Genomic DNA, 25,165 nt, shown 5'->3' on the forward strand with positions numbered 1-25,165 from the left:
CACTCAAGTGAACTGCTTCTACTTTGGGCTCCTCAGCAAGAAAGACTGATGTAATGGCGTCAGCTGCCTGATTTTATACCACTGACTTCCTGATGTCAGTCCTGGAGTGACAGCAACCAACGCAGAAATACTAAGCCTCTCGTATTCTGGCCGACTGAGGGCTATCCCTGACAGGGTAACCCAAATGTGATGACTGAAACAGTGAAACACGAACATCTAACCATGACTTTCTCCTTATCAAGCCTGGTGAGAGGCACATCTGTGTGTTTCTCAATGGAATCTCCTATGACTAACATGTTGGGTTTATGGTTAAGCCTTAGTAGCTGTGAGACAGAGGTGTGTGAACTGTGCATAGTATATGGTGTGGATTTATTAATGTGTTAACTGTTAAACGTCCAACTGGGAAGTCTCATTTTAGAGGAGTGCCAGGCAAAAAAAAAAAAAATTATCCAGCTCTTGTGACCCTTTCGAGCAATGTATCATATTATATATGTATAAAATGGATTTATACCTTCACCAAAAAAAAATTCTCCCACACATTCACAAAATTAAAGGCACAGTTATGGATCACCTACACAGATCCAGTAAATTAAATTAAATTAATGCAACTAAACAAAATGTGAAAGAAACTTTATTTCTGAAAAGTCTGGATGCACAGGAATGCAATGGTGTTATCAGTGGAATTATATCTGCTTCAAAATGACAACAGCAGCAGCAGTATATTTTTATAGCTACTGAGACCAGATGGACCCTTTCTAGCATATAGTAAATAAATTAATCGTACAAAGTATAGTATATGAAGCAAGCAATGACAAATACAAGTGTATCCAGTTTTTCCTTTAAATAAGTCTGGCGATTTTCCAAATTTTCTCCTGAGCAATCCAGTGATGTATAGCGTCTGTATTCACAAAGCTGCTCTACGTTTAACATGGGTAATAGTCTGGTACTCTTTTCCTGGAAGAAAAAATACAGAATTTGCATAAAGTAATTTATTACCCAGATGACTAGTAAAATATTTCTGCATTAAACTAACAATGTGAATGCAAATCTTGACTGGCAGTACATTGGACTTCAGACAAAAATAGAAAACAGTCTATGGCGTAACTTAGAGAATTACAGATAAAAAGCATACTAAACGACAACACAACAAATAGTGAAAAAGTAGCAAATAACTTACTTGCAGCAAAGTTTCTCATGTGAAAGACTTATCCTGAAGCTAACGTAGAGAGTCTGCCTTCTTAAACATGTCAGTATCTGCACAATGGATTCATTATGCACAAACAGGAATCCCTACCTACTGACCTGAATTACTCCACCTTTGTACTGGACAAATTGGTAAGAAGATGGCACCAAGGACAGCTGTATTCCACTTCTTTCAGTGTGTCTGGTATGCTTCAAGGGCTACAATTTTAGGAATAGAGCAACAGGTGAGGATGGTGGCCTGCTAAGTAAAACAGGATGGACATGAGGAAACATGCACCCAGAAAGGACCAGCTTTGCTGTTTAACAAGGAGAGGGGAGAAAGCATAAAGAAATTCTGAGCCTACCCAACATAAAGGGGTCTCCAGCAGCTCTAACCTCTCTCTGCTAGCTAAAAGTTAAAAGGTTCTGTAAAGTGAATCTGCTGGAAAGACAAGGCCTCCACTTCCTCAAAAGAATGACATAGAATGCTTAAGTGAAGCAATGTGAAGGAACAAAAGGGCCCACATGACCACTGAAAGGTGGGTGCTGACAGACAAGCAGGTAAGAGCCAAAAAGAAATCCCCTATATACGTCAGTGAGTATGGTAATGACAATCTGTGTATCATTCCAAGCTTTCAAAGCCCAGCAGTCAAGTTTTCTTCTCAGATTTGATTTTCCAACATGTAGTTCATAGGTGTGTACTAGGCTAATGGCCCTGGAGCCTTTACAAGCCTAGCCCATAGGATTACCCTGGCATCGTGTCACCCGACCTTAGTTCCCAGTAACTCTGTTGAGTAGAGCCACTGCAGTGATTCTCGGGGTGAATTTTCTATTTCCTAGCCACTCAAGATTTCTCTTAAAGAGGGCCAGTGAAGTGCTCTGTTTGACATGTATGAAAAGTCTATTCCACAGCATGGGCAGCCTCTGAGTTATGAACCTGTCCCTCCAGCACGTTCTGTTGATTGTGGTAAGGAGGTTGAGGTCTCTGGAGCGTGTGGTGTGCAGGGATTGGGATTTCTTTAGATTTGTAAAAGAGCTGGGTCAGACATGGTTTTGTAAGTCAAGCAGAGACTGAGAGACAACATAAGTGAATGTTACTTTAACAGAAAACCACATGGGTTACAAAAATATTCTATAAGTACATTAGCTGATCCACTATCTCAGTGTAGTGCTTACTCTGGGAAAAGAGAGGACAAGACTCTTTCCAAAATGAAAGATTGCAGACCACAGATGCTGCTATCATGCAACTTCCAACATTTATAAGGAGAACCTCAACGCAATGGAGGATAGGCAGAAACATTAGTGATGCAATTAACATAATGCTGGACCCTTTTTATCCTTATCTGTCTGATAAGACTGCTGGGTACATCAGCCACTTGTTGGATCTGAGCCAGAAAAATGAATGCTCTAGCATTGAGCCCCATTTAAATTCTCCCTCCAGACATGTACCTGGTTATGAAGCTTCCTCAGATCAAGTTTGCTGACCTAAAGTACAGAAAATCTTACTATACATCTCTATGGGAAACAGACCCTCTAAGTTCTTCAAAACTAGATAGTAGAAGGGGGGGCAGGGGGAAGGATGATGCATTGGACAGACGATGATGAAAGGATACAGCATGCTGTTAAGTAAACTGCCATATCCTATTCATCCCATATGTCCAATCAGACTCTTAGTTCAGAATTCCCAGCTACTTATCGCTTGGGTGGTATTATGATACAAGGCCTTTCAGAACAGTTACCCTAAAGGATACTATGGATTTAGACATTATGTCCAACTTATAATGTTTGGCAAAAGTGTGTAAAAAAGCACAAGCAGCAGCAGCTGCATGTCTTATCCACAGAAGAAGTCCTGAAAAAGTTGTTGGATGTGGTCACTGACCTTGCAGAATGAGCTTTAGATTTAAATTATGAAAGTCAATTACTGGAGTTGATGAATGTTAGGCAAGCTGACATTCATTTGGGCAAAGTAATTTAGACTTTAGTACCTAATCTCTTCGGGGTAAAGGGCACAGACAATCAGAGGTCCTTCTTGATGGCCTTGGATCTATGAAGAACCACAATTGTCTATGCATGTTCATGGTGTAAAGCAGATATTCTCCTTTCTTAGAGTGTTTTGGAAAGAACCCCAGCAGAGGTATGGGCTGGTTAAGGTTATATTCAAATGCCACCTTGGGGAGAAAAGACAGATGTGCAAAGAAAAGCTGTCTTTGTATAAAACTAGACAAGATGGAAAAGGTGATCATGCATGGAACTCTGAAATTTTCCTGGCTGATATTATTGCCACAATGAATATTTTTTTTTAAACAGAATTTTACAGAAGTGGTTGATGCTAGTTCAAAGGGGGCAGAGATTCTAACACAAAAGTGAAAAACCAGGGAGTGACTGGCAGTCTGGCAGATGAAGCAGGAATGTACCCCTAAGAAAGGCCTTGCAAGACCTATGAGAGGCTAACTAATGGGAAATCAAACCTTTGGTGAAAATGAAATACTGCAGCTAGTTGTACCTTAATTGCCAAACAGATGGATCCCAAAGAAAAGAGTTGTGAAAGAAAAAGGACTTCGTGAATGGATTAGCCCCTGAGCTGAAGCTCAAGCAAGAAATTCTGACCATCTGTGCTTGTAAACACTATAGTAAAACTCTATGAGTAAATACCTTCTGGGAGGTGGAAAGAATATGAACTAGCTCTTGAGACAATAAAGGCTCTCTGGCCATTACAAGAACTGGAGAAACCATGCAGTTAGTTTGAGAGTGAGAAGATCCATGTGAGGCAACCCAGACAGGTGCGAGAGAAGATCCTTTTTGGGATCCAGAGCCAAGGGACTCCTTGATGGGAGAGAGGCCAGATTAGGTGGAACAAGATTTGCTTGAGTCATTATGGAGTAATGAAGATCATTGTGGCTTTGCATCTGACTACTTTCTACACTTGGATACCAGGGGAAGGCATAGAGGAGCTGGACTGGCCACTGTCTGACCAGAGAATCTCTCGGGAACTGCCCCTTTAGTAAAATCAGGAGAAAGCAATTGCTGCACCTGTTTTCATTAGGGAAGTAAAAAGATCACTTCAAGGATAGCCCCAACAGCAAAAGTTCTGATTCCCCACTTGTGAACTGAAGAGACCACTCATGAGGCAACAGAATAAATCTGCCGGGGTTGTTGGTTGGTGAGACAACTGATCTTCCCAGGAAAGTGCATTTCTGTCAAGAAAACAGGCAAAGTGATCACCCACTGCCATACCCTCATAGCTTCTCAGCATAGGAGGTAGGATCAGATTCCTCCCTGTTTGTGTGTATTTTTATATACACACACATCTAGGTATATCTATACATATCTATGGATCTATACATATGTATACACAGACAAACACACACACACAAACATACCAAGCTACTGTCATCATGTCTGGTCCAAGGTACATGGTCTGATCAGTAGGCCAATTTTCACATTGATGTCTTGGAAATGAGGGCAGCCCTCCTAGCACTGCAGAAACTGTAAGACTACTTGCTTCTAGGGATGATTTCCAAACAAATATTCTCTCCTGTTAATGTACCGTCCCCTCAGCCTAAGGGCCACCTTCAGTAGTTAAAAGCACAGAGTCTTGGGATCACATCTGAACAACACAAACAGCAAATGATATCTGAAATATTGTGAGGGTGGAGGGGAATTATTGATACAGGGTGGAGGAGCCTTGGATACAAGAGTCTGAAAGTTGCTGGCAAATGATCCAAAATACCTAACAGTTTAGGCAGACGGAAAAAACAATATCAGATCCAGTGTTGCCTGGTTCAGTAAGGAGCCATCAGTATTACTCTTGGTCCATCTGATCTCACTTTTCTGCAATATCCTGGTGATAAGTGGTACTAAAGAAAAGGAACAGAGAAAGTTGTCTGTCCAGCTGAAGGAGGACCGCCAGTTATCCATGCCCCTTGTCAGAGGATTCTTAAATAGAACTTGTTGATCTTAGCTTTATCCAGACCTCCTTTGTGTTTGGCGATGATACCAGAGAGTTGGAGAGATTCAGCTTACATCAAAATCCATGCCTAGCTTCTAAAAGAAATATAATTTTGCATGTCTTCACATTTATTTTTACTGCAAAGTCGAAGTTCTCTGCTTTGTTTTTCTAGCCCTTGTAGTTAGCAGCACTGCTTTTCACTGTTAAGACTGCTGTCTTCTGCAGGTGCTGTACTCAAAGTACATTATTATGACTGCTGTTGTAACTGCTTATTGGTGGGAGGTTATCTTATACTTGGGCTCTAAACCAGCTGTTTTACATTAACAGGGTATTAGACTGCACTCATGGCAGGAGTGGGCTGATCCAACATGAGCTGGGAATTGCTGGTGGAAGGCTTACTGGGTACTTACCCGATTGGCCTGAGGGCAGTCCTGGGTTAAAAGTATTTTTCTGCTTATATAAAAGCCTCATGTTAGTGCAAGTTTATGCTCATTAATCCAGAGGTCCTCTGTGTCTGGCAACGACACTAGAGAGTTGGCGAGATCTGGCTTGCATCTGAATCCATCCCTTGCTTATAAAAAAATGCAAGTATATTTTTGCACTTTTGACATTTATTTTTACTGTATGCTCTAAGTTCTCTGCTTTATTTATTCTTCTTGCACTTGCATAAAGTTAGTGGCATTCTTTTTCACTGCTAAGACTGCCGTTCTCTGCTGATGCTGCGATCGACACACACTAACTGCTTCTTGGCAATGTTTTAGTCACCACTCTTGTGGCAGGAGAGGGCTGATACAACCTGTGACGTCCGGCCAATACCCACCACACTGCCACCAATTAAATGTGATGTCCCTTACTATCCTGGGTCAGTAACTAAGGGGCTTCAATCCTCGCTACTGACTCAAATGTGAGGTTGTCACTTAAACAGGAGTAATATTTCACAAGTTTCCCCTAAAAGCACAACAGGAAAACACTCAATCTGGGACTGGACTGTAAACTTCTGTCCACCCCAATGTAACTCCCTATTACACACTTCAGAGCAATGTTCCAGTTTAGGATCTCGGATGCACTGACACTCAAAGTAAATTTGAATCTCACACATCCAAACGCTTCTGGGAAAGCCTGACACAGATTTCCAGCTGTGTCCCTTCCCCAAAATAATACAGTAATGTTGCCACCAATCACAGTGTCTTCATGCTCTTCTAAAGGGGGTGTGCAATTATGAAAATTAAATGTCAAAATAAATGATAGCTATAACCAGAAGCGATCAGGCCTTCAAGGTGACCTGGGGAGTATCAAATAGGTATAAGCACTCTCTATTCTCTAAAGAACAAACAGATTTCCAGCCACAATGTAAAGTAATGAAAAACGCTTGAGAATAAGTAAAATTACAAGAATGCAAATCAATAATGTTCAATAAACACCAGAATTTAATCACCAGAAATGTAAAATTAAACCATAAGACAGAAGTCCATCATTCCAGAAAAACTTGATCTTAATAACTTAACTTTTCTAATCTAACTGCAGAATACTGTCCCTAATCTAATTTAACACACAACAGCGAGACAAAGGCAGGCTTACAGTTTTTTGGGGAGTTCTTGTTTCTTTGGTTATCACTGCACAGCAATGTGACTGCAACACTTCACAAGCTGCTCAGCATTTAACTAACTACTCAGCTAACAGTCTCAACTGTCTTATTTTAAAAATAGCAGTCAGCTGTTTGAAAAAAGTTATTTTTCCTGTCAATCAGCTGTTCAAACAACCCCCTAGCAACCAGGAATACTCTAATGACATCACCTACTGTTTCAACTGATAGTCCATAGTATTTTAGAATCTTCCTCTCAAACATGCACAATTAGAAATGTATGAAAACACTGACGGATTTTTTAAACATTCTGTTTAAACAGGGGGAAAAATAAACATTTTGAAACTTATTTACATTTTCACAATTAGGCTTGCTGGCCTACAAGTTAATTTGAGAATATACACAAATCGCCTGCCAGACCTGCTAACACAGATGACAGTGTTTTCAGTTTCTTCACATTTCTCACTCCCCCTTACGACTCAAGCACAATTTTCAAGTGACCCTTGAAAACCGATGCTCAAGAAAAATGGGGCTACCTGAGAATATTAACCCACTCCTCTCCTGGACAATCCATCAGCATTAGCATTATTAACCCCACTGCAATGTTGTATGTTCACATTATATGCTTGCAGTCCTAGGCTGCATCTCAGTAACTTGGCACTTTGCTTAATGACCCTATTAAGCAATGTTGGAGGATTATGATCTGTGAGTACAGTGAATTTTCTCCCATAAAGACAGGGCTGTAGCTTTTGCAATGCCCACACTATGGCCAAACACTCTTTCTCCACAGATGCATAACACTTTTCTCTAAGTTGGACACTGTGGCTCAGATAAACCACTGGGTGCTCTTCTCCATCTGCAGAAACTTGGCCGTACACAGCCCTCATCCCATAATTTGAAGATCTACCCATACAATAAATTATTTATTGCAATCTGGTCTGGCTAACACAGGGGGTCCTCCCTAAATCTTTTCATTTTTGGAATGCCTGTACACAATCTGTGGTCCACGCTACCTTGTCCAGTTTATTCTTCTTAGTTAGGTCTGTAAGGGATGCAGCTATGGTACTGTTAATTGGGCACACATTTACAATATTACCCCACTGTCCCTAAAAATGCTCTCACTTGTTTCTTAGTAACAGGAATTGGCCATGCTTGAATAACCTTCACCTTAACAGGTTCTGGCCTAATTTTCCCAATTCCCACTCTGTGTCCTAAGTGAGTGACTTCTGCCATACCCACTTGACACTTACTGGGTTTAATGGTTATTGCTGTCTTACTTAATCTATCCAAGACGTCTCCTCACATGTTGGAGATGTTCCTGCTAGGAGTGGCTGTAAATAGTGATGTCATTTAAGTATTCTAGAGCATACTCCCTTGCTCCTACCAAGATACAGTCTCTACCAGCCTCTGGAAAATTGCTGGGGCATTTTTCATTCCAAAAAGCAACCTAGTATATTCATACAATTTGGAAGGGGATACAAAGTCTGACCTTTATCTAGCAGTAGAATTCAAGGGTACCCACCAGTACCCCTTAGTCAAATCAATAGTGGTCAGATACCTAGCCCCACCCAGCTGTTCTAGGGCTTTGTCTGTCCTCGGCATAAGGTACGCATCTGACTCTGTCCAACTATTTAATTTCCAGTAGTTTACACAGAATCTCACACTAACATCCTTCTTTGGCAATAGCACTACTGAGGAAGCCCAAGCACTGTTAGACTATTGAATTACTCCCAGTTCTAGCATTTATTTATTTATTTTATTTTACATTTGTTGACCGGGATAGTCCGACTGGATGCATGTCCATTTTCAGTGGAGGCCCAGGGAGAAAAGCTCCAAGGATAAGCAGATACAGCATTACATAATACCAGCTTTACATATTACAAACAGACTATTTACAGAGATTACATAAGTAAGCAAGTTAAACAAGTCAAATCAATAGTGGTCAGATACCTAGCCCTCCCAGATGTTCTAGGGCTTTGTCTGTCCTCGGCATAGGGTATGCATCTGACTCTGTCCAACTATTTAATTTCCAGTAGTCTACACATCTTACTACTTCTTTCAGAGTCTGCTTCACTCTCAGGAACTCTAAAAGGAACCTGCTTAATAGGTTTTTGGGATCATGTGTCCACATGGTGCTGCACCAAGTCAATACACCCAGGTGTCTCTGTGAACATATCTTCAAATTCCTGCAATACCATTTCTACCTCCTGGACTTGATTAGGAGTTAACTGCTGTGATATAGCAATCTCTTCCACAGTGGTGGCAATCCTAGCTTCACCCAAAAGATCAGTTACCATATCCCCTTTCAGACTCTTCCTACCATCCACTACGAATGCTCGATACTAGGGCCTCCCTGTCGTGATACGGTTTCATCATATTCACATGGTACAGTTTGTGCCCTTGTCTCCTACCTACCTAATTTACTATGTTGTTTACATCATTGGTTTTCCTCATCACATGAAAGGGTCCCTCCCAAGCTGCATGTAACTTGCTATGTCTAACAGGAACAAGTACCATCCCCCTTCTGCCCCCTCAGCATACTCTCAGGCTTGAGTATTCCTGTCATACCACACCTTTTGTTGTTGGGCCACTGCTAGGTTCTCTTCAGCTAAACCCATGAGCTCCTTAAGTCTTGTCCAAATGTTGAGAACATAAGTTACAACAAACTCCTTGTGAGATTCACTCTCACCTTCCCACTCGTCTCAAATTAAATATAAAGGGCCCCTCACCCTATGCCCATTTAAAAACTCAAAGAATGAAAAACCTGTAGATTCCTGCGGTACTTCCATATATGCAAATAACAGATGGGACAAATACTTGTCTCACTCCCTTTTAAACTGGTATGCAAATGCCTGTCGCCATAGACTTCAATGTAGGGTTTAACCTCTCCACGAGGCCATTAGTTTGGGGATGGTAGGGGTGGTCTCGGTCAGTATCTCCTGTGGAAATCCTACTTTGCTGAAGATTTCTAACAAAGCATTTGCCACCTTCTCTGTCTCAATAGATAACACAGACACTGACTCAGGATATCTACCACCACCAAGATGCATTTCTTTCCTCTAGAACTTGGAGCAACTCACGGGTCCCACAATATCCAAAACCACTCTCTGAAATGGCTCTTTGATAACAGCAAAGGCATTAAAGTACAGTTTTGTACCTACCATAAATGTAGATGTCCGATAGGTATGCATCTGCAGTCATAACATATGGGTTGTCCTGCCTCAGGCAGCCCTTCGGTCGGCCGGATTCCAAAGTCTGGGTCTGGCCTCGGCTGATGTCGCACTTTCCCCGACGTCAGAGCGTCTGGGGTATAAAAGCATCAGCCGACGCCATTTTCCTCAGTTTTTCTTGCCCCAGATGCCAGGTGCCCTCTAGGAAGGCTAAATTTGGATATAAGCAATAAAGTTCCAAACATTTGCAAAATTATGTATATACAAACAAATACACCATAATAGATTCCCCCAGCTAGCTAAAAGAGGGGTAAGCACCCTAGGAGTACCACAGAGGGGTAGGAGGGAGGGTAATCCTGACTGCAGATGCATACCTATCGGACATCTACATTTATGGTAGGTACAAAACTGTACTATGTCCTTCAAGGATGCATCTGCAGTCATAACATATGGGTAGAATACCATAGCCAATCTGGGGGAGGAGGTACTAAGAAAAGGATGGTGTAGTTAAGATCCCATGCAGGACTGCAGTAGCAAAACCTGCTCTGTATCTGGAGTATAAAGGCAGATTGTAATGTTTGGCAAATGTATGCACGGAGCTCCAAGTAGCAGCTTCTAAAATGTCCTTGGTAGCCACCCCTCGTAGGAAGGCTGTAGTGGTGGCCATGGCCCTTGTGGAATGAGGCCTGATGTTTGCAGGAACTGTCTTTCCATGAAAGGAGTAACAAAAACGAATGCAATTTCCTATCCATTTTGAAATTGTTTGTTTGGAAATTGCTTTTCCTTGCACCCCACTAGCATACGCTACAAATAGTTGGTCAGTTTTTCTGCTACTTTTAGTTCTGTCCAAGTAGTAGCGTAGTTGTCTGTGTATATCCAGGGTGTGCAGAAGTATTTCCCCTCTTTTGTGGAATTGGGAAAAACGTAGCCAAGTGAATAGCTTGGTTCAAGGATACTCTAGATACCACCTTTGGCATAAAAGTAGGATTGGTTCTTAGTGAGACTCTGTCCTGATGGAAGATAAGAAATGGCTGTACTACCATTAATGCTTGTAACTCAGATACTCTTCTTGCTGAAGTTATTGCAAGAAGGAATGCAGTTTTCCAAGACAGAAACTGTAGATCCGCTGATGCTGCTGGTTCAAAAGGAGGAAGTGTTAGTTTCTTCAACACAAAGTTGAGATCCCAAGCAGGTAGAGGAGGTTTTCTTGGAGGTTTAATATTTTTTTATCCCTCTCAGAAATTGCCTGAGGAGAGGGTGTGAGAAGATAGGCGGATCCACATTGTATTCTGCTGAAATTGCTGAGGCATGAATCTTAATGGAGGAATAGGACAGGCCATTGTGGAACAATTCTGCTAAGTATTCCAGAATATGTGTGATGCTTGCCACTGTCACATCTGAGCCTTTTGATGTGTTCCAAATGAGGAATATTTTCCATTTAGCTGAGTATGTCTTCCTTGTGGAAGGGCGGCAAGCTTCCATGATAATGTCCTTCACCCTCTGTGACAAAACATTCTGATTGGGATTTAAGGAATTTTCCAGGCAGTTAGCTGCAATGTTTTCAAGTTGGGATGCATGATCTTGTAATTGTTCTGCGTCAGAAGAAGAGGCCATAGGGGGAGAGGCCATGGTTTTGCCTGTGACATGCTCCTCAATAGTGGATACCAGTGTTGCCTTGGCCAGTCTGGAGCTATCAGAATCACTCTCGGCTGTTCCTCCCTGATCTTCAGTAGAACCTTGTACATTAATGGGAGAGGTGGGAAGGCATATACTTTTAGAGCCTTCCAGCTGAAAGAGAGAGAATCCACCCTCCAAGCTAGTGGGTGGTATGTCCTTGAGCAGAATGTCTTCAGTTGATGGTTGAGGGGGGAGGCGAACAGATCTATCTCTGGCATTCCCCATGTCTTTGCTATGAGTTGGAAGATGTCTGGGTGCAGCATCCATTTGTGTGCATCCATGGTAGTTCTGCTTAAGCTGCCTGCCAGTGTGTTCTCTTTTCCTGGCACGAACTGGGACTGTAGTTGGATATTGAGTTTCAGGCATAGATCCCATAGATTCATAGCCAGCCGGCATAGAGGGTAGGAGTGTGTGCCTCCCTGCTTGTTTATGTACCACATGACCGTGGTGTTGTCTGTCCTTATTAACAGATGGCCTTCATGGAGGAAGGGTTTGAAAGCCTCAACTGCATGCATCACTGCCAGCATTTCCTTTTGGTTTATGTGCATGCGTAGCTGCCCTTGAGACCATAGGCCTTGGATACATTTGCCCTCCATGTGTGCTCCCCATCCTCGGTCTGAAGCGTCCATGGTGATGGTTTGTTTTGTTTTTGGTTTGTTGAAAGGCAACCCTCTGTTGGACTGGCAGGCCTGAGCCCACCACAGGAATTCCTTTTGAAGGCAAGGAATGATTGGTATCAAGGTATCTAAACTGTGACTGTGTTGAGACCATACACTCCTTAGGCACCATTGTAATTTTCTCATATGCAGCCTGGCCTGTGGTATCAGAAGTATGCAGGATGCCATGTAACCCAGGGCCTGCAGGATTTTCCTTGCAGTAAGCTGAGTTTGTCTTGTCAGAATCATGAAGTAATCCGGAAGTTGTTTTTGTTTTTCTTCTGTGAGAAAGGCCATTTGGGTGGTTGTGTCCAGATCTGCACCCAAAAAGGTTATCCTCTGGGATGGAACAAGTCTTGACTTTTGGATGTTGACTGTGTATCCCAAGGCCTGTAGCAGGTGGATGGCATAGTCCAAGTCCTTTATCAAATTTCCCTTGTTGTCCGCTTGTATAAGGCAGTCGTCCAGGTATGGATAGATTTGAATCCCCTGTAGTCTGCAGTGTGCAATTACTGATGCCAGGCATTTCGTGAATACTCTGGGCGCAGTAGATAAGCCAAAGGGCAATGCTGAGAATTGATAATGCTCTGATCCTGCAAGAAATCTGAGGTGTCTTCTGCAACTTGGTCGAATAGGGACGTGCAGGTATGCCTCCTTGAGATCTAGAGTCACCAGCCAAGACTCCTTGCCCAACATGGAAAGAAGTTGCTGTAGGGTCAGCATCTTGAATTTTGGCACAATGAGATAAGCATTGAGTGCGGACAGGTCGAGAATAGGCCTCCATTGTTTTTCTTTTCTTGGTACAAGGAATAGTCTGGAGTAAAATCCTTGGCCTTGTTCTGAAAGTGGTACCTTTTCTATAGCTCTCATTTGAAGCAAGTTGTTGATCTGCTTTAAAGCCTCTGCCCTCTGATTTGGTGGTAGGCTTGGCATTCCATTTCTTTTTGGCAAAGTGTGGAAGTGGAACCTGTATCCTTCGTCTATTATTTGCAGTGTCCATGTGTCCCTTGTAATATAATGCCAGTTTTTTGAGAATAAAGCAAGCTTTCCGCCCAAGGGTGCTTCCAGTTGAGCCCTGGTAGGCGGAATCAGAATAAAGTCATTGAGCCTGTCCTGGTGTAGTAGTAGTTGTTGCTGCTGTTGCACTACGCCTCTGGTTGGCAGGCTGCCACTGACGGCCTCTGTAGGAGCCCTTCGATTGGCCTCTGCCTCTGGGGCATCTGTTCCTGCCTCTCTGGGCTCTGTCCGAGTCTGGAAAGGACCAATTCTTAGTAGGCCAGTTTCTGCTGAATCTCGGAGGTTGTACTTGCAGGAAATCCTTAACTGTCTGCACAGATTTTGCCTTTTCTTCAAACTTTTTTAAGACCTCCTGAGCAGAGGAGCCAAATAAATTTTGTTTCTCCAATGGAGCATCCAGGAGTTTAGCTTTAACATGGTCTGGCAAGGATTGTTCCTTCAGCCAGGCATGCCTACGAATAACTGCCCCAGTCATAGCTGACCTAAATGAAGCCTCCAATGCATCATAGCCACATTTTAAGAAATGATTACTAACCTGCTGAGAGTTGTGTACCAAATCCTGAAGGGTTTACAATCAAGGGGTTCAGCAGAAGAAAGTTTCTTATTCAGTTCATCTAACAAATACTCTTGGTACTGTATCATATGAAATTGACAATTTAATGCCCTGGCGGAAAGAGTTGCAGAAGTATATACCTTCTTTCCCCATCTCTCTAAAGCTCTAGACTCTCTTTCAGAGGGTAGTGGATTTTTGGCAGTGGCAGCCGCAACCCCTTTAGGGCCCTGAGCATTAGTTTCTGGGTCTGCAGAATGGGCTTTATACAAATGGAAATGTGAATCCGGGACCCTGTAGTATCTATCAGGTTTGGCAGGGTCCGGAGGGAGAGTATCAGGGGCTGAGCTGACATCATTGTACACATCAATTACAGTCAAAACAGGAGGTATAGCTAAGGGCCTATGTTGAGGCAAATGTAAAAAGGTCCTTAATCTTTTTCTGGAATCAGAGAATTCCTGACCTTGCCATTGAAAATGCTCTCTCATGGAGTGTAAGGTCTCACCAAAAGAAAACTCTTCAGGAGGGGAAGCCGAAGGGATAGATTCTTCAGCATCAGAATCCTCATAGGGCGAATAAGCCCCCTCCTGGTGGTCTGACAAGTCAGATCCATCAGTGGACTCATCAGAAGAGTGTGGGTCAGAGGGGTCAGTCCTGGGCCTTTTGTCAGGCGGTGGGTGAGAGGCCCTTTCAGGGTGAGGTTGTGAACCTCTAATCAAAGAAATAAGGTCCTCTGCAAGGCTGAGGATCTGAGAACTAGAGGAAGGCCTCTGGGAGGTAGATTTGGGAGGCAAAGCTTTAGAAAGTTTAGCAGCCTTAGCCCTAGAAAAAGCCTTAATGGACATGGAAGCAGGGGGCCTAGCTGTCCCACGTGCAGGAGTAGAAATGTCCAAAGGAATGGTGTCGGACATTTCCTGGGCACTGGTTTCGGTAAGTATCTCGGTAGCCGACTCAGCCGGGCCTCCTGGGCCGCGGTGGTCGGTTGAATGATTTCGGAAGAAGGAATCACCGCGGACTCTGTTTCAGCCAAAACAGAGACACTCGTGGTAGGCCTTACCGTGGTTTCAGCCGAAACCGCGGGCCGCGAGTGTCGGTCCTTGTCCTTCCGTTTTTTCACCAAATGTGAAGTCGGAGTCTCTGACGGCATTTTATATGCAAAAGTGGCCCCTAAAAATTCCTCTGCAAACTCCGACCGACGTCTAGAGTTCGTCGGTTGAAGGAAGCACAGGCTGAACAGGCCGATACGTCATGGTCTGGGCCTAAGCAAGGAAGGCAATAAGAATGGAAATCCTTATGAGGTATTTGTTTCCCACAAGTTAAACAATTTACTTTGTCCGACATCGGCTGAGGCAAGAAAGAGTCCCCAACGGGGTACTTAGCTTTTTCGAAGTCTTCGGTAGCTGAAATTCACTGGATCTGACCGACCAGCACTTGCGAACAGCTTCTGCTTCGGGCGCCGCGCGGCAAGAAAGACTGAGGAAAATGGCGTTGGCTGATGCTTTTATACCCCAGACGCTCTGACGTCGGGGAAAGTGCGACATCAGCTGAGGCCAGACCCAGACTGGAATCTGGCCGACCGAAGGGCTGCCTGAGGCAGGACAACCCATATGTTATGACTGCAGATGCATCCTTGAAGGACATCGAAGCCTTAGTCTTATCTCCTGCTTTATCAACTTTTTGGCACTGTTCACAAGTCCTACAATATCCTACCACACATCCTGCACAATCCCAGACCAATAGAAATTTTGCATAACATGTCTCTTAGTACATCTTATGCCCACATGACTTGAGATAGGAATATCGTGGTATGGCTAAAAGTGGTAGACAGTAAGCTCTAGGCACTATCAACTGCCGTATATTACTTCACCTTCTAGCCCACCCGCAGGAGTCCACTCTCTATACAACAAACCTTTGTTCTAGTATACAGACTCTCCTCTTTCTTGAGCCTCAGGTGCTTCCTTAGCCATTTCCCTCAAGCTTTGTAACACAGGATCTGTAAGTTGAGCCTGTCTCAACTCTACCATCGTGACCTTCTCCAGCTCTCCTTCCGCAGGAAGCCTAGTCACTTCTGACAGCTGCGCCTCACTGTCAGTCTAGGTACCACCACTCACTTCTGTCCTTGCAGTCACCGTGTCCAAGTGAACATCAGTACCCACCAGCAGCTATGGCTCACATTCAGACTTACTGCTACCAGACGGCACAGTCTCTGAAAAGTACAGTTTTGTACCTACCATAAATGTAGATGTTCAAGTGCTAATACAGCTGCAGTCATAACAGATGGGCTCTCCTGCCGTCAGGTGGGTCCTCGGTCGGCCGAATTCCAAAGTCTAGGTCCGGCGTCGGTTGTCGTCGCTTCTTCCCTGACGTCAGTGCGACAGGGGTATAAAAGAACCAGCTGACGCCATTTTCTTCAGTTTTTCTTGCCCCAGATGTCAGGTGCCCCCAGAAAGAAGGCAATACATAAAATTATGTAATAATGCAATGCAATATAATCAAAGACCAGTAGTTGCAAGCAAATACACCATAGAAGAAGATCCCTAGAGGGGAAGGAGGGAGGGAAACCTGGACTGCAGCTGTATTAGCACTCGAACATCTACATTTATGGTAGGTACAAAACTGTACTATGTTCATTGTGCATACAGCTGCAGTCATAACAGATGGGTAGAATCCCAAAGCTAAGAAAGGGGTGGTAGGCAGTAGGTGGAGCTAGGAGGAGCCAAAATGCCCTGCAAGACTGCAGTGGTAAAGCCTGCTCTAGATTTGGAGTATAAAGGTAGGTTGTAGTGCTTGGAGAAGGTATGCACAGAACTCCAAGTGGCTGCTTCTAAAATATCCTTGGTAGGAACTCCTCTGAGAAAGGCTGCAGAGGTGGCTATAGCCCTGGTAGAATGAGTTCTAATGCCTGTAGGTACAGTTTTGCCATGAAAGGAATAGCAAAAGCGTATGCAGTGGGCTATCCATTTTGAGATTGTCTGTTTGGATACTGACTTTCCTTGAGCTCCTACCGCATAGGCCACAAAAAGCTGTTCTGATTTTCTGAAAGGTTTTGTTCTGTCCAAATAATAACGCAGTTGTCTGTGGATGTTCAAGGAATGCAGTAATCTCTTCCCTTTGTTTTGAGGATTAGGAAAAAAGTAGGTAAATATATGGCCTGATTTAAAGCTACCCTGGATAACACTTTAGGCATAAAGGACGGGTTGGTACGTAATGAAACTCTGTCCTGATGGAAGATGATAAAAGGCTGGACAGCCATAAGAGCCTGTAGTTCTGAAACTCTACGAGCTGAAGTGATAGCCAGAAGGAAAGCTGTTTTCCAGGACAAATATTGTAAATCTGATGAGGCAGCTGGCTCAAAAGGAGGCAAAGTCAGTTTTTCCAGAATGAAATTAAGATCCCAAGCAGGTATTGGTTGTTTTCTTGGAGGTCTTAAATTCTTAGCCCCTCTGAGGAACTGTCTTAATAGAGGGTGAGAGAATAAAGGTGGATCAGTGTTGTATTCTGCAGAAATGGCTGAGGCATGAATTTTGATGGAGGAGAACGAAAGTCCACTGCTTAGCAGTTCAGCCAAATATTGTAGTATTTGAGGTAAATTCAGTTTTCCAGGGCACTGGCCCTTTTTCTCATTCCAAACACAAAAACGTTTCCATTTTGCAGAGTAAACATTTCTAGTTGATGGCCTTCTGGCCTCCAAAATGACATCCTGTACCTCCTTGGAGAGCAGGGCCTGCTGCGATGCTAAGGAATCTTCCATGCGGCTAGATTGAGTGTTTTCAGCTGACTGTGAAGAGTTTTGAAGCTGTGCTGAGTCAGAAGAGGAGGCATTAGAGGCAGGGTCCATGGTGGGGAATGCGTCAGGCTCCTCAGGAGTGGGTACCAGTGTTGCCTTGGCCAGTCCGGAGCAATGAGGATCATCTTTGGTCTGTCTGCTCTGGTCTTCAATAGGACTTTGGGCAGCAGAGGAAGAGGTGGGAAGGCATAAACTGTCATTGATGTCCAACTGAAAGAGAGAGCGTCCACTCTCCAGGCCTTTGGATGGAAGATCCTTGAGCAGAATTTTGTCAATTGATGATTTTTGTGGGAGGCAAAGAGATCTATGTCTGGCCTTCCCCATTCTTGGGTTATTTCTGTAAAAACGTTTGGATGCAACTTCCATTCGTGTGGATCTGTCATATTCCTGCTTAGGTTGTCTGCCAGCGTGTTTTCCTTGCCTGGCAAGTACTGTGCTTGTAGTTCCATTTGTAAGTCCATGGCCATGTTCCAAAGTGACATGGCCAGTCTGCATAGGGGATAAGAATGTGTTCCTCCCTGCTTGTTTATGTACCACATAACTGTGGTGTTGTCTGTTCTTATCAATAGCTGACCTGGTTGTAGAAGGTCCTTGAAAGCTATAATAGCATTCATCACTGCTAGCATTTCTTTTTGATTGATGTGAAGGTGCTTTTCTTTTTGGGTCCATTTGCCCTGAATGCACCGGCCTGTCATGTGCGCCCCCCAGGCGTAGTCCGAGGCGTCTGTTGTGATGACTTGATTTGCTTGAGGCTTGCTGAATGGAAGACCTGTGTTTGTTTGACATGCTTGAGCTCACCACAGAAATTCCTTTTGCAGCCATGGAATTAGTGGTATTATTGTTTCCAAACTGTGGCTGTGCTGAGACCATATGTTTTTTAGGTACCATTGTAGTTTTCTCATATGCAGCTTTGCACATGGGATTAGTAAGATGCAAGATGCCATGAATCCCAGAGCCTGCAGGATTTTCCTTGCAGTCAGCCTGGTGCAATTTGCCAGTGTTCTGAAATATTGAATTAGTTGCCCCTGCTTCTCTGGCGTGAGGTAGGCCATCTGGGTGTTTGTGTCCAAATTGGCACCCAGGAAAATTATCTTCCGAGAGGGTATTAGTCTTGATTTCTCTTTGACTGTGTATCCTAGAGAGTTTAATAACATTATTACATAAGCCAGATGTTTCAGAAGAATGTGCTTGCTGTCCGCTTGGATCAGGCAGTCGTCCAAATAAGGGTATATTTGTATCCCTTGAAGTCTGCAGTAGGCAATTACTGATGCCAGGCATTTTGTGAATACTCTGGGTGCAGTAGATAAACCAAAGGGCAATGCAGAGAATTGATAATGGGTTGAACCTGCAAGAAATCTGAGGTATCTTCTGCAATTTTGTCTGATTGGGACATGCAGGTATGCCTCCTTGAGGTCCAATGTTACCAGCCAAGACTCCTTGCCCAGCATGGGAAGACGTTGCTGTAGAGTGAGCATCTTGAATTTTGGTACGAGTAGGAATGTGTTTAGGATGTAAAGATCCAAAATAGGTCTCCAATCTTTTCCCTTCCTTGGCACCAGAAATAGCCTGGAATAAAAACCTTGACCTTGTTCGTGTGTAGGTACCTCTTGAATAGCTTTCATGTTTATAAGATCTGAAATTTGCTTTTGTGCCTCTGCCTTTTGATTGTGTGGCAGGTTTGGCATGCCTTTCATTTTTGGAAGGGTATGAAAATGGAATTTGTAGCCTCTGTTTATAATGTTCAGGATCCATTTGTCCTTTGTGACAATATGCCAAATTTTTGAGAATAGTGCCAGCTTTCCTCCTAAGGGGGCTGCCATTTGAGACCTGGTTGGCATGCAAAGGGGAAAGTCATTGGTTTTGCTTTCTGAAAGATTGCGAGTTGTCCTCACCACCTCTTTGTGTAGGAGCTTGCCATTGTCTGCCTCTGTATGAGCCTTGTGTTTGGCCTCTGCCCCTTGGGCGTCTGTATCTGCCTCTTTGGGGTCTGTCTGTGGCAGGAAAGGACCAGTTTTTGGAAGGCCAATTTCTACTAAAACGTGGGGGGTGAACCTGCAGAAATTCTTTCACAGTTTGCATTGATTTAGCCTTTTCCTCCATTTTCCGTAATACTTCCTCAGCATTTGCCCCAAATAGTACATCCTTTTGAAGAGGGGTGTCTAGTAATTTAGCTTTGACATGATCAGGCAAGGCCTGTTCCTTGAGTCAGGCATGCCTACGTATGACTGAGCCTGTAACAGCAGCTCTACATGAGGCCTCTAGAGCATCAAAACCACATTGTAAGGTATGTTTACCCACTTGTTCTGCACTATGCATCAAATCCTGCAACTCCTTCATGTCTGGTTGTTCAGGTTGTGACATTTTACTTTTTAATTGAGATAGCAGAAACTGTTGGTATTTTAGCATATGAAACTGACAGTTTAAGGCCCTCATGGATAAGGTAGCTGAGGTATATACCTTTTTTCCCCACCTTTCTAAGGATCTGGAATCTCTCTCGGAAGGCAATGGGTTTTTGGCAATGGAGGCCTTAACTCCCTTGGGCCCCTGTGAGATGGTTTCTAGGTCAGCAGCATGGCTTTTGTATAGAAATTGGTGTGAGTCAGGAACCCTGTAGTACCTGTCAGGCTTAACTGGAGCTGGAGCTGGAGGAAGAGAGTCCGGGTTAAGGCAGGCCTCCGAGTAAACATCATCTAGGATGTCCAGGACAGGAGGTATAGCCAGAGGCCTGTGCTGGGGTAACAAAAGAAATTCCCTGAGCCTTTTCTTGGAATCTGAATAATCCTGGCCTTCCCAGTGGAAGTGTTCCCTTAAGGTATGCAGAGTTTCACCAAATGAGTAATCCTCAAGGGGGGATACAGAAGGAATCTATTCCTCTGCATCAGAGTCTTCAAAAGGGGAGTAAGATTCCTGATAATCAAGAGTGCTCTGAAATAATGGAGGCCTGATCAGAGGAGGGGGAATCTTCCTCCACTCTGGGTCTTTTGTCCGGAGGTGGCTGAGAACCTCTGATTAGAGTAATTAAATCCTCAGCCATTTTAAGCATCTGTTTCTTAGGCATGGGGCCTGGAGATGGGCCCTGTGTAGCTGGTCTCTTAGGGTGCATGGTAGCTTTAGACTTGGTGAAAGCCTTGATGGAGAAAGAAGAGGAAGGTCTGAAGACACCTTGAGTGGAGGTGGACCTGTCCACATTCTGTGTTTCAACGCCAAGCATGGCTTCGGTATCTGTAGTCAGGGTGTGGGCCGAGGAGCCTGCGACCTCGGGTACAGGAGACACAGTCAAAGATGTGTCGTTGGTAATCAGGGGCTGCGTAGGCGCCTCGCTGAGAACCGGACCACGTGTAGTCGGCTTTGGCGTGGTGTCGGTAGAGGCCGCGGACCTCGAGTGTCGGTCCTTGTCTCTGCATTTTTTAGACAAAACCGGAGTCGGAGTATCCGACGACATAGTATAGTTAAATGCTTTCCCAAAATAATGCTGGGCGAACTCCGCCCGACGCTTAATAGTGCGTTTGTTGAATGTAGCACAAAAGCAACAGACCGAGACGTCATGGTCTGGGCCTAAACAAGGTATACAGAGGGAATGGAAATCCTTATGAGGTATTTGCTTCAGACAAGAAATACAATTATTAACTTTGTCTGACATCGGTCTGAGGCAAGAAAAAGTTTCCCCAATGGAGTACTTGGCTTTTAAGATGACTTCGGTTCCAAATTTTTCGTAATCTCAGGAGCTGGCTGACCGGCACTTGCGAACTGCTTCTGCTTCAGGCACCGCGTGGCAAGAAAGACTGGAGAAAATGGCGTCGGCTGGTTCTTTTATACCCCTGTCGCACTGACGTCAGGGAAGGAGCGACGACAACCGACGCCGGACCTAGACTTTGGAATTCGGCCGACCGAGGACCCGCCTGACGGCAGGAGAACCCATCTGTTATGACTGCAGCTGTATGCACGATGAACATCAGCCACCAAGCCAGTCCCAGCTTCAGGTATGAGATCCTTCTGGGTCTCTCCCAAACTACAGGACCTACATGCCTTTCTCCAAGCCTTACAGTGTGTCACTCCATGTACACAAGGTACTGTGTCATCAAAGTAATTTCCTATCAGGACATCTGCAGGAATATCCTCAAACAGACCTACTTGCCTGCTTCCTTTTCCACCCTCCAGGTCAAGATGAACCCTAGCCAAAGGTATATGATAACATGTCCTTCCCAATGCTCTGACTGGAGTGGACTGCCCAAGCAAGTACTGCTCTTTTCTAACCACTGCAGGCCTCACAATGGTTATATCAGAAGCTGTGTCCCTCTTAGCAGTTACCCGTTTACCATCTACTAAGATAGGATATAAATTTTTCATGATAATTTGGCACCCAAGTTGTTTCTAAACAACTTACCACTGGCAGTTTGTCATGCACACTTACGTCACCTTCTGTTTCTCACCTTGCCTCGATGGGCATTTGATTGCTATTTGTCCAGTCTGGTTACACTTGAAACATCTAACTCCTAACCATGCACTTGGATTAGTAGTTTCCCTCGTTACTGGTGTGCTCTGTTGGAGTGGTTTAGACTGCCCCCCCCATGGGTTCCTTTATGTCCATGTACAGTACTGGTATCCCTTTCCTATGCCGTGGTGCTCTGCTTGTCAAGTAGAGATCTCCTTTTCTCCACAACTCCTCTGCCGAGCTACATTCACATTCTGCGACCCAGACTCTCATGTCATCAGGCAAAGTACTGAGGGCTTGTTCCCTCACCAAAAGGTCTGCCAGTCCCACAAAAGTGGTGACCTGACATCATCTGTAAAAGTAAGTATTTAATTCAGCAATATAATCACGTACACTTTCATCTGCCTTGCATCTATGTTCACAAAACTTTTTTTGTATAACCTTCAGGTGTTAGTTTAAAACAATTTAGAAGACACTTCTTAACTTTAACATAATTCAAACAGTTTACATCAGTCAATTTTGATCTGGCCTGAACAACTTTACAATCGAGTAAGGGAGTCAAGAGTTGAACCCGGAGCTCAAGGTCAAAATCATTTTGTCTACATGCCCACTCAAATATTTGAATAAAAATATCAAAATCATCGCCATCCCTATACTGAGGAAAAAGTTTACTGACCTTTACAGCGTCTGGGGTCTGGTTATTCCCTTCATCATTACCTCCACAACCCTCTCGAGGGGTCTGAAAGCTCCATTTCACACTGGCGCCGTCTCTCATTTGCCTCACTTCGAAACACCTCAGTCTCTCTTCATACTGACACTGCTTCTCCTCAGCTTCCAGACATCACATTCTCTCCTCACCCTCCTGTCATCTGGCTTCCAGTTCATATTGGCGCCATTTCTCTCTAGCCTTCAATTCTAGTTTCCTTAACTCTAGATGGATTCTTAGGTCCTCCAAAGAAAAAGTGGACTGTCCTGTCTCGGCAGGCTACACATCACCAGCACTAAACTGGATATCCTCTGAATGACTGGTCTGAGCTGTGGCTGCATCCAAGGCTGAAATCATTGCTTCCTTGGTCACACTGGCATGCACCAATCCTCTGGCTTCACACTCCTTAGCCAAATGGATCTTTGTCAGCTTGCTAAAATCCTTTGCTGACATCCATGCCTGTTATCCCTCACTATCTAACTAACTAAATAAATAAATAAAACTGTGGTGGACAAATTCTAAATGTTTACCTTGTGGAAGTTAAGAGTGTAAGACCTTAATAAAAAATACCCACAGGCTACTGGAATCCAATTACAAATCCCAAACCGCTGGCACCAATTAACGTGACATCTGGCTATATCCCACTGGACTGCCACCAATTAATGTGATGTCTGGCCAATACCCACTGGACTGCCACCTATTAAATTTGACGTCCCTTACTATCCTGAGTCAGTAACTAAGGAGCTTCAATCCTCACTACTAACTCTAATGCGAAACTGTCACTTAAACAGGAGCAATATTTTACAATATTCCCCTAAGAGCACAACAGGAAGATGCTCAATCAGGGACTGGACTGTATACTTCTGTCCACCCCTGATCCATCCATCCAAAACTCATTTTCCCATTTTGCACATGGGGTTGGGTGTCACTTCAGCAGTGGTTGAGGTGTCACTTCAGCAGTGACGATCATCTTGAGCCAAGGTTTACACCGCTAGGTGGCTAGCCTTGCCACAGTAATTCATTTGTACCACTCACTTGCTTACACACACACTCACCTATGGCCAATTTAGAGTGGCCAATCCACCTACTGCATGTCTTTGGAATGTGGGAGGAAACCGGAGCACCCGAAGGAAAGTCAGCTGACCGCAGGGAGGACATGCAGACTCCAAACAGAAGGCACACCAGCAGGGAATTGAACCACAGAAAGTACAGTTGTGTACCAAAAATGTAGATGTTTGAGTGTATTCACTGTAGCAGTCATTACCATTTGGGTAATCTGCTGGCAGGTTGCCCTCAAGTCGGCCTGAATATCAAAGTCTTGGGTCCTGCGTTGGTTGCTGTCTCCTCTTCCATGACGTCAGGTCATCAGGGGTATAAAACATGCAGCAGACGCCATTTTATTCAGTTTTTCTTGCCCCAGATGTCAGGTGCCCCCCCAAATGGGAAGCAAAAATATGTATATATAAATAAACAATCTATATATATATATATATATATATATATATATATATATATATATATATATATATATATATATGCACTTGAGCAACATAAACTTTACCTTCATCTAAAAGCAAATACACCACAAAGGCTTTAGAATACAGTGAAGGAAAAACGTTCTAGAAGAAAAACGGGGATGGCAGGTGGGTTACCTGGACTGCAACAGGGAATACACTCGAACATCTACATTTATGGTAAGTGTACACAGCTGTACTATGTTCTTCGTGTTTCACTGTTGCAGTCATTACATTTGGGTAGAATCCCAAAGCTATGGATGGGAGGATGGAACTAAACAGCATTAGGGGTGGCTATAAGGCCCTGCAGAACTGCAGTGGCAAAGCCTGCCCTGGACTTTGTTCACAATGAACAAAACATGCTGGAGGGATAGGTTCCTTACCCGGAGACTCCTCATACTCTGGAATAGACTGCCCATACATGTCAAGCAGAGCGCCTCATTGGCCCTCTTCAAAAGGAACCTTGATGATTGGATGGGAGATAGGAAATTCATCCCGGGGGATCATGTCAGTCACCCTGCTAGACAGGGGCCAAGAGAAGTAAATATTGTGGGAAGAAATATCCAGGGAATTGTTATGGCTAGGCTAACATAGGCCCTAGGGCCGATAGCCTAGTACCAACCTATGAACCAACCTATGAACCTACATGAGAGGCAAATGATAATGCTTTGTAAAAGTATGAACAGAGCTCCAAGTAGCAGCTTCTAGAATGTCTTTGGTTGGAATTCCTCTAAGAAAGGCTGCTGAGGTAGAGGCAGCCCTGGTGGAATGTGACCCGATTCCCTTGGACACTGGGTTTACCATGATGCAAGTAGCAGAAACGAATGCAGTGGTTTATCCACTTAGAAATAGTCTGCTTTGATATAGCCTTTCCCTCTGATCCTGCAGCAAATGCCACCAGTAGTTGCTCAGACTTTCTTAGAGATTTGGTCCTGTTCAAGTA

The 25,165-nt window shown here is 44.0% G+C and overlaps 1 protein-coding gene across 1 annotated transcript in view; it reads right to left on the bottom strand.

Moving 5' to 3' along the window:
- Positions 1-615: 615 nt before the first annotated feature.
- CCT2 (chaperonin containing TCP1 subunit 2) overlaps positions 616-25,165 on the bottom strand; it is a 980,031-nt gene continuing 955,481 nt past the window's right edge. Inside the window, exon 16 of the mRNA XM_044088004.1 lies at positions 616-954. Coding sequence (XP_043943939.1) covers positions 924-954 — 31 coding nt within the window. The 3' untranslated portion in view covers positions 616-923. The remainder of the gene's footprint in view (positions 955-25,165) is intronic.

This window comes from Protopterus annectens, chromosome 11.part0, assembly GCF_019279795.1.
Source record: "Protopterus annectens isolate FY-2018-M chromosome 11.part0, PAN1.0, whole genome shotgun sequence".
Classification (NCBI taxonomy): Eukaryota; Metazoa; Chordata; order Ceratodontiformes; family Protopteridae; genus Protopterus; species Protopterus annectens.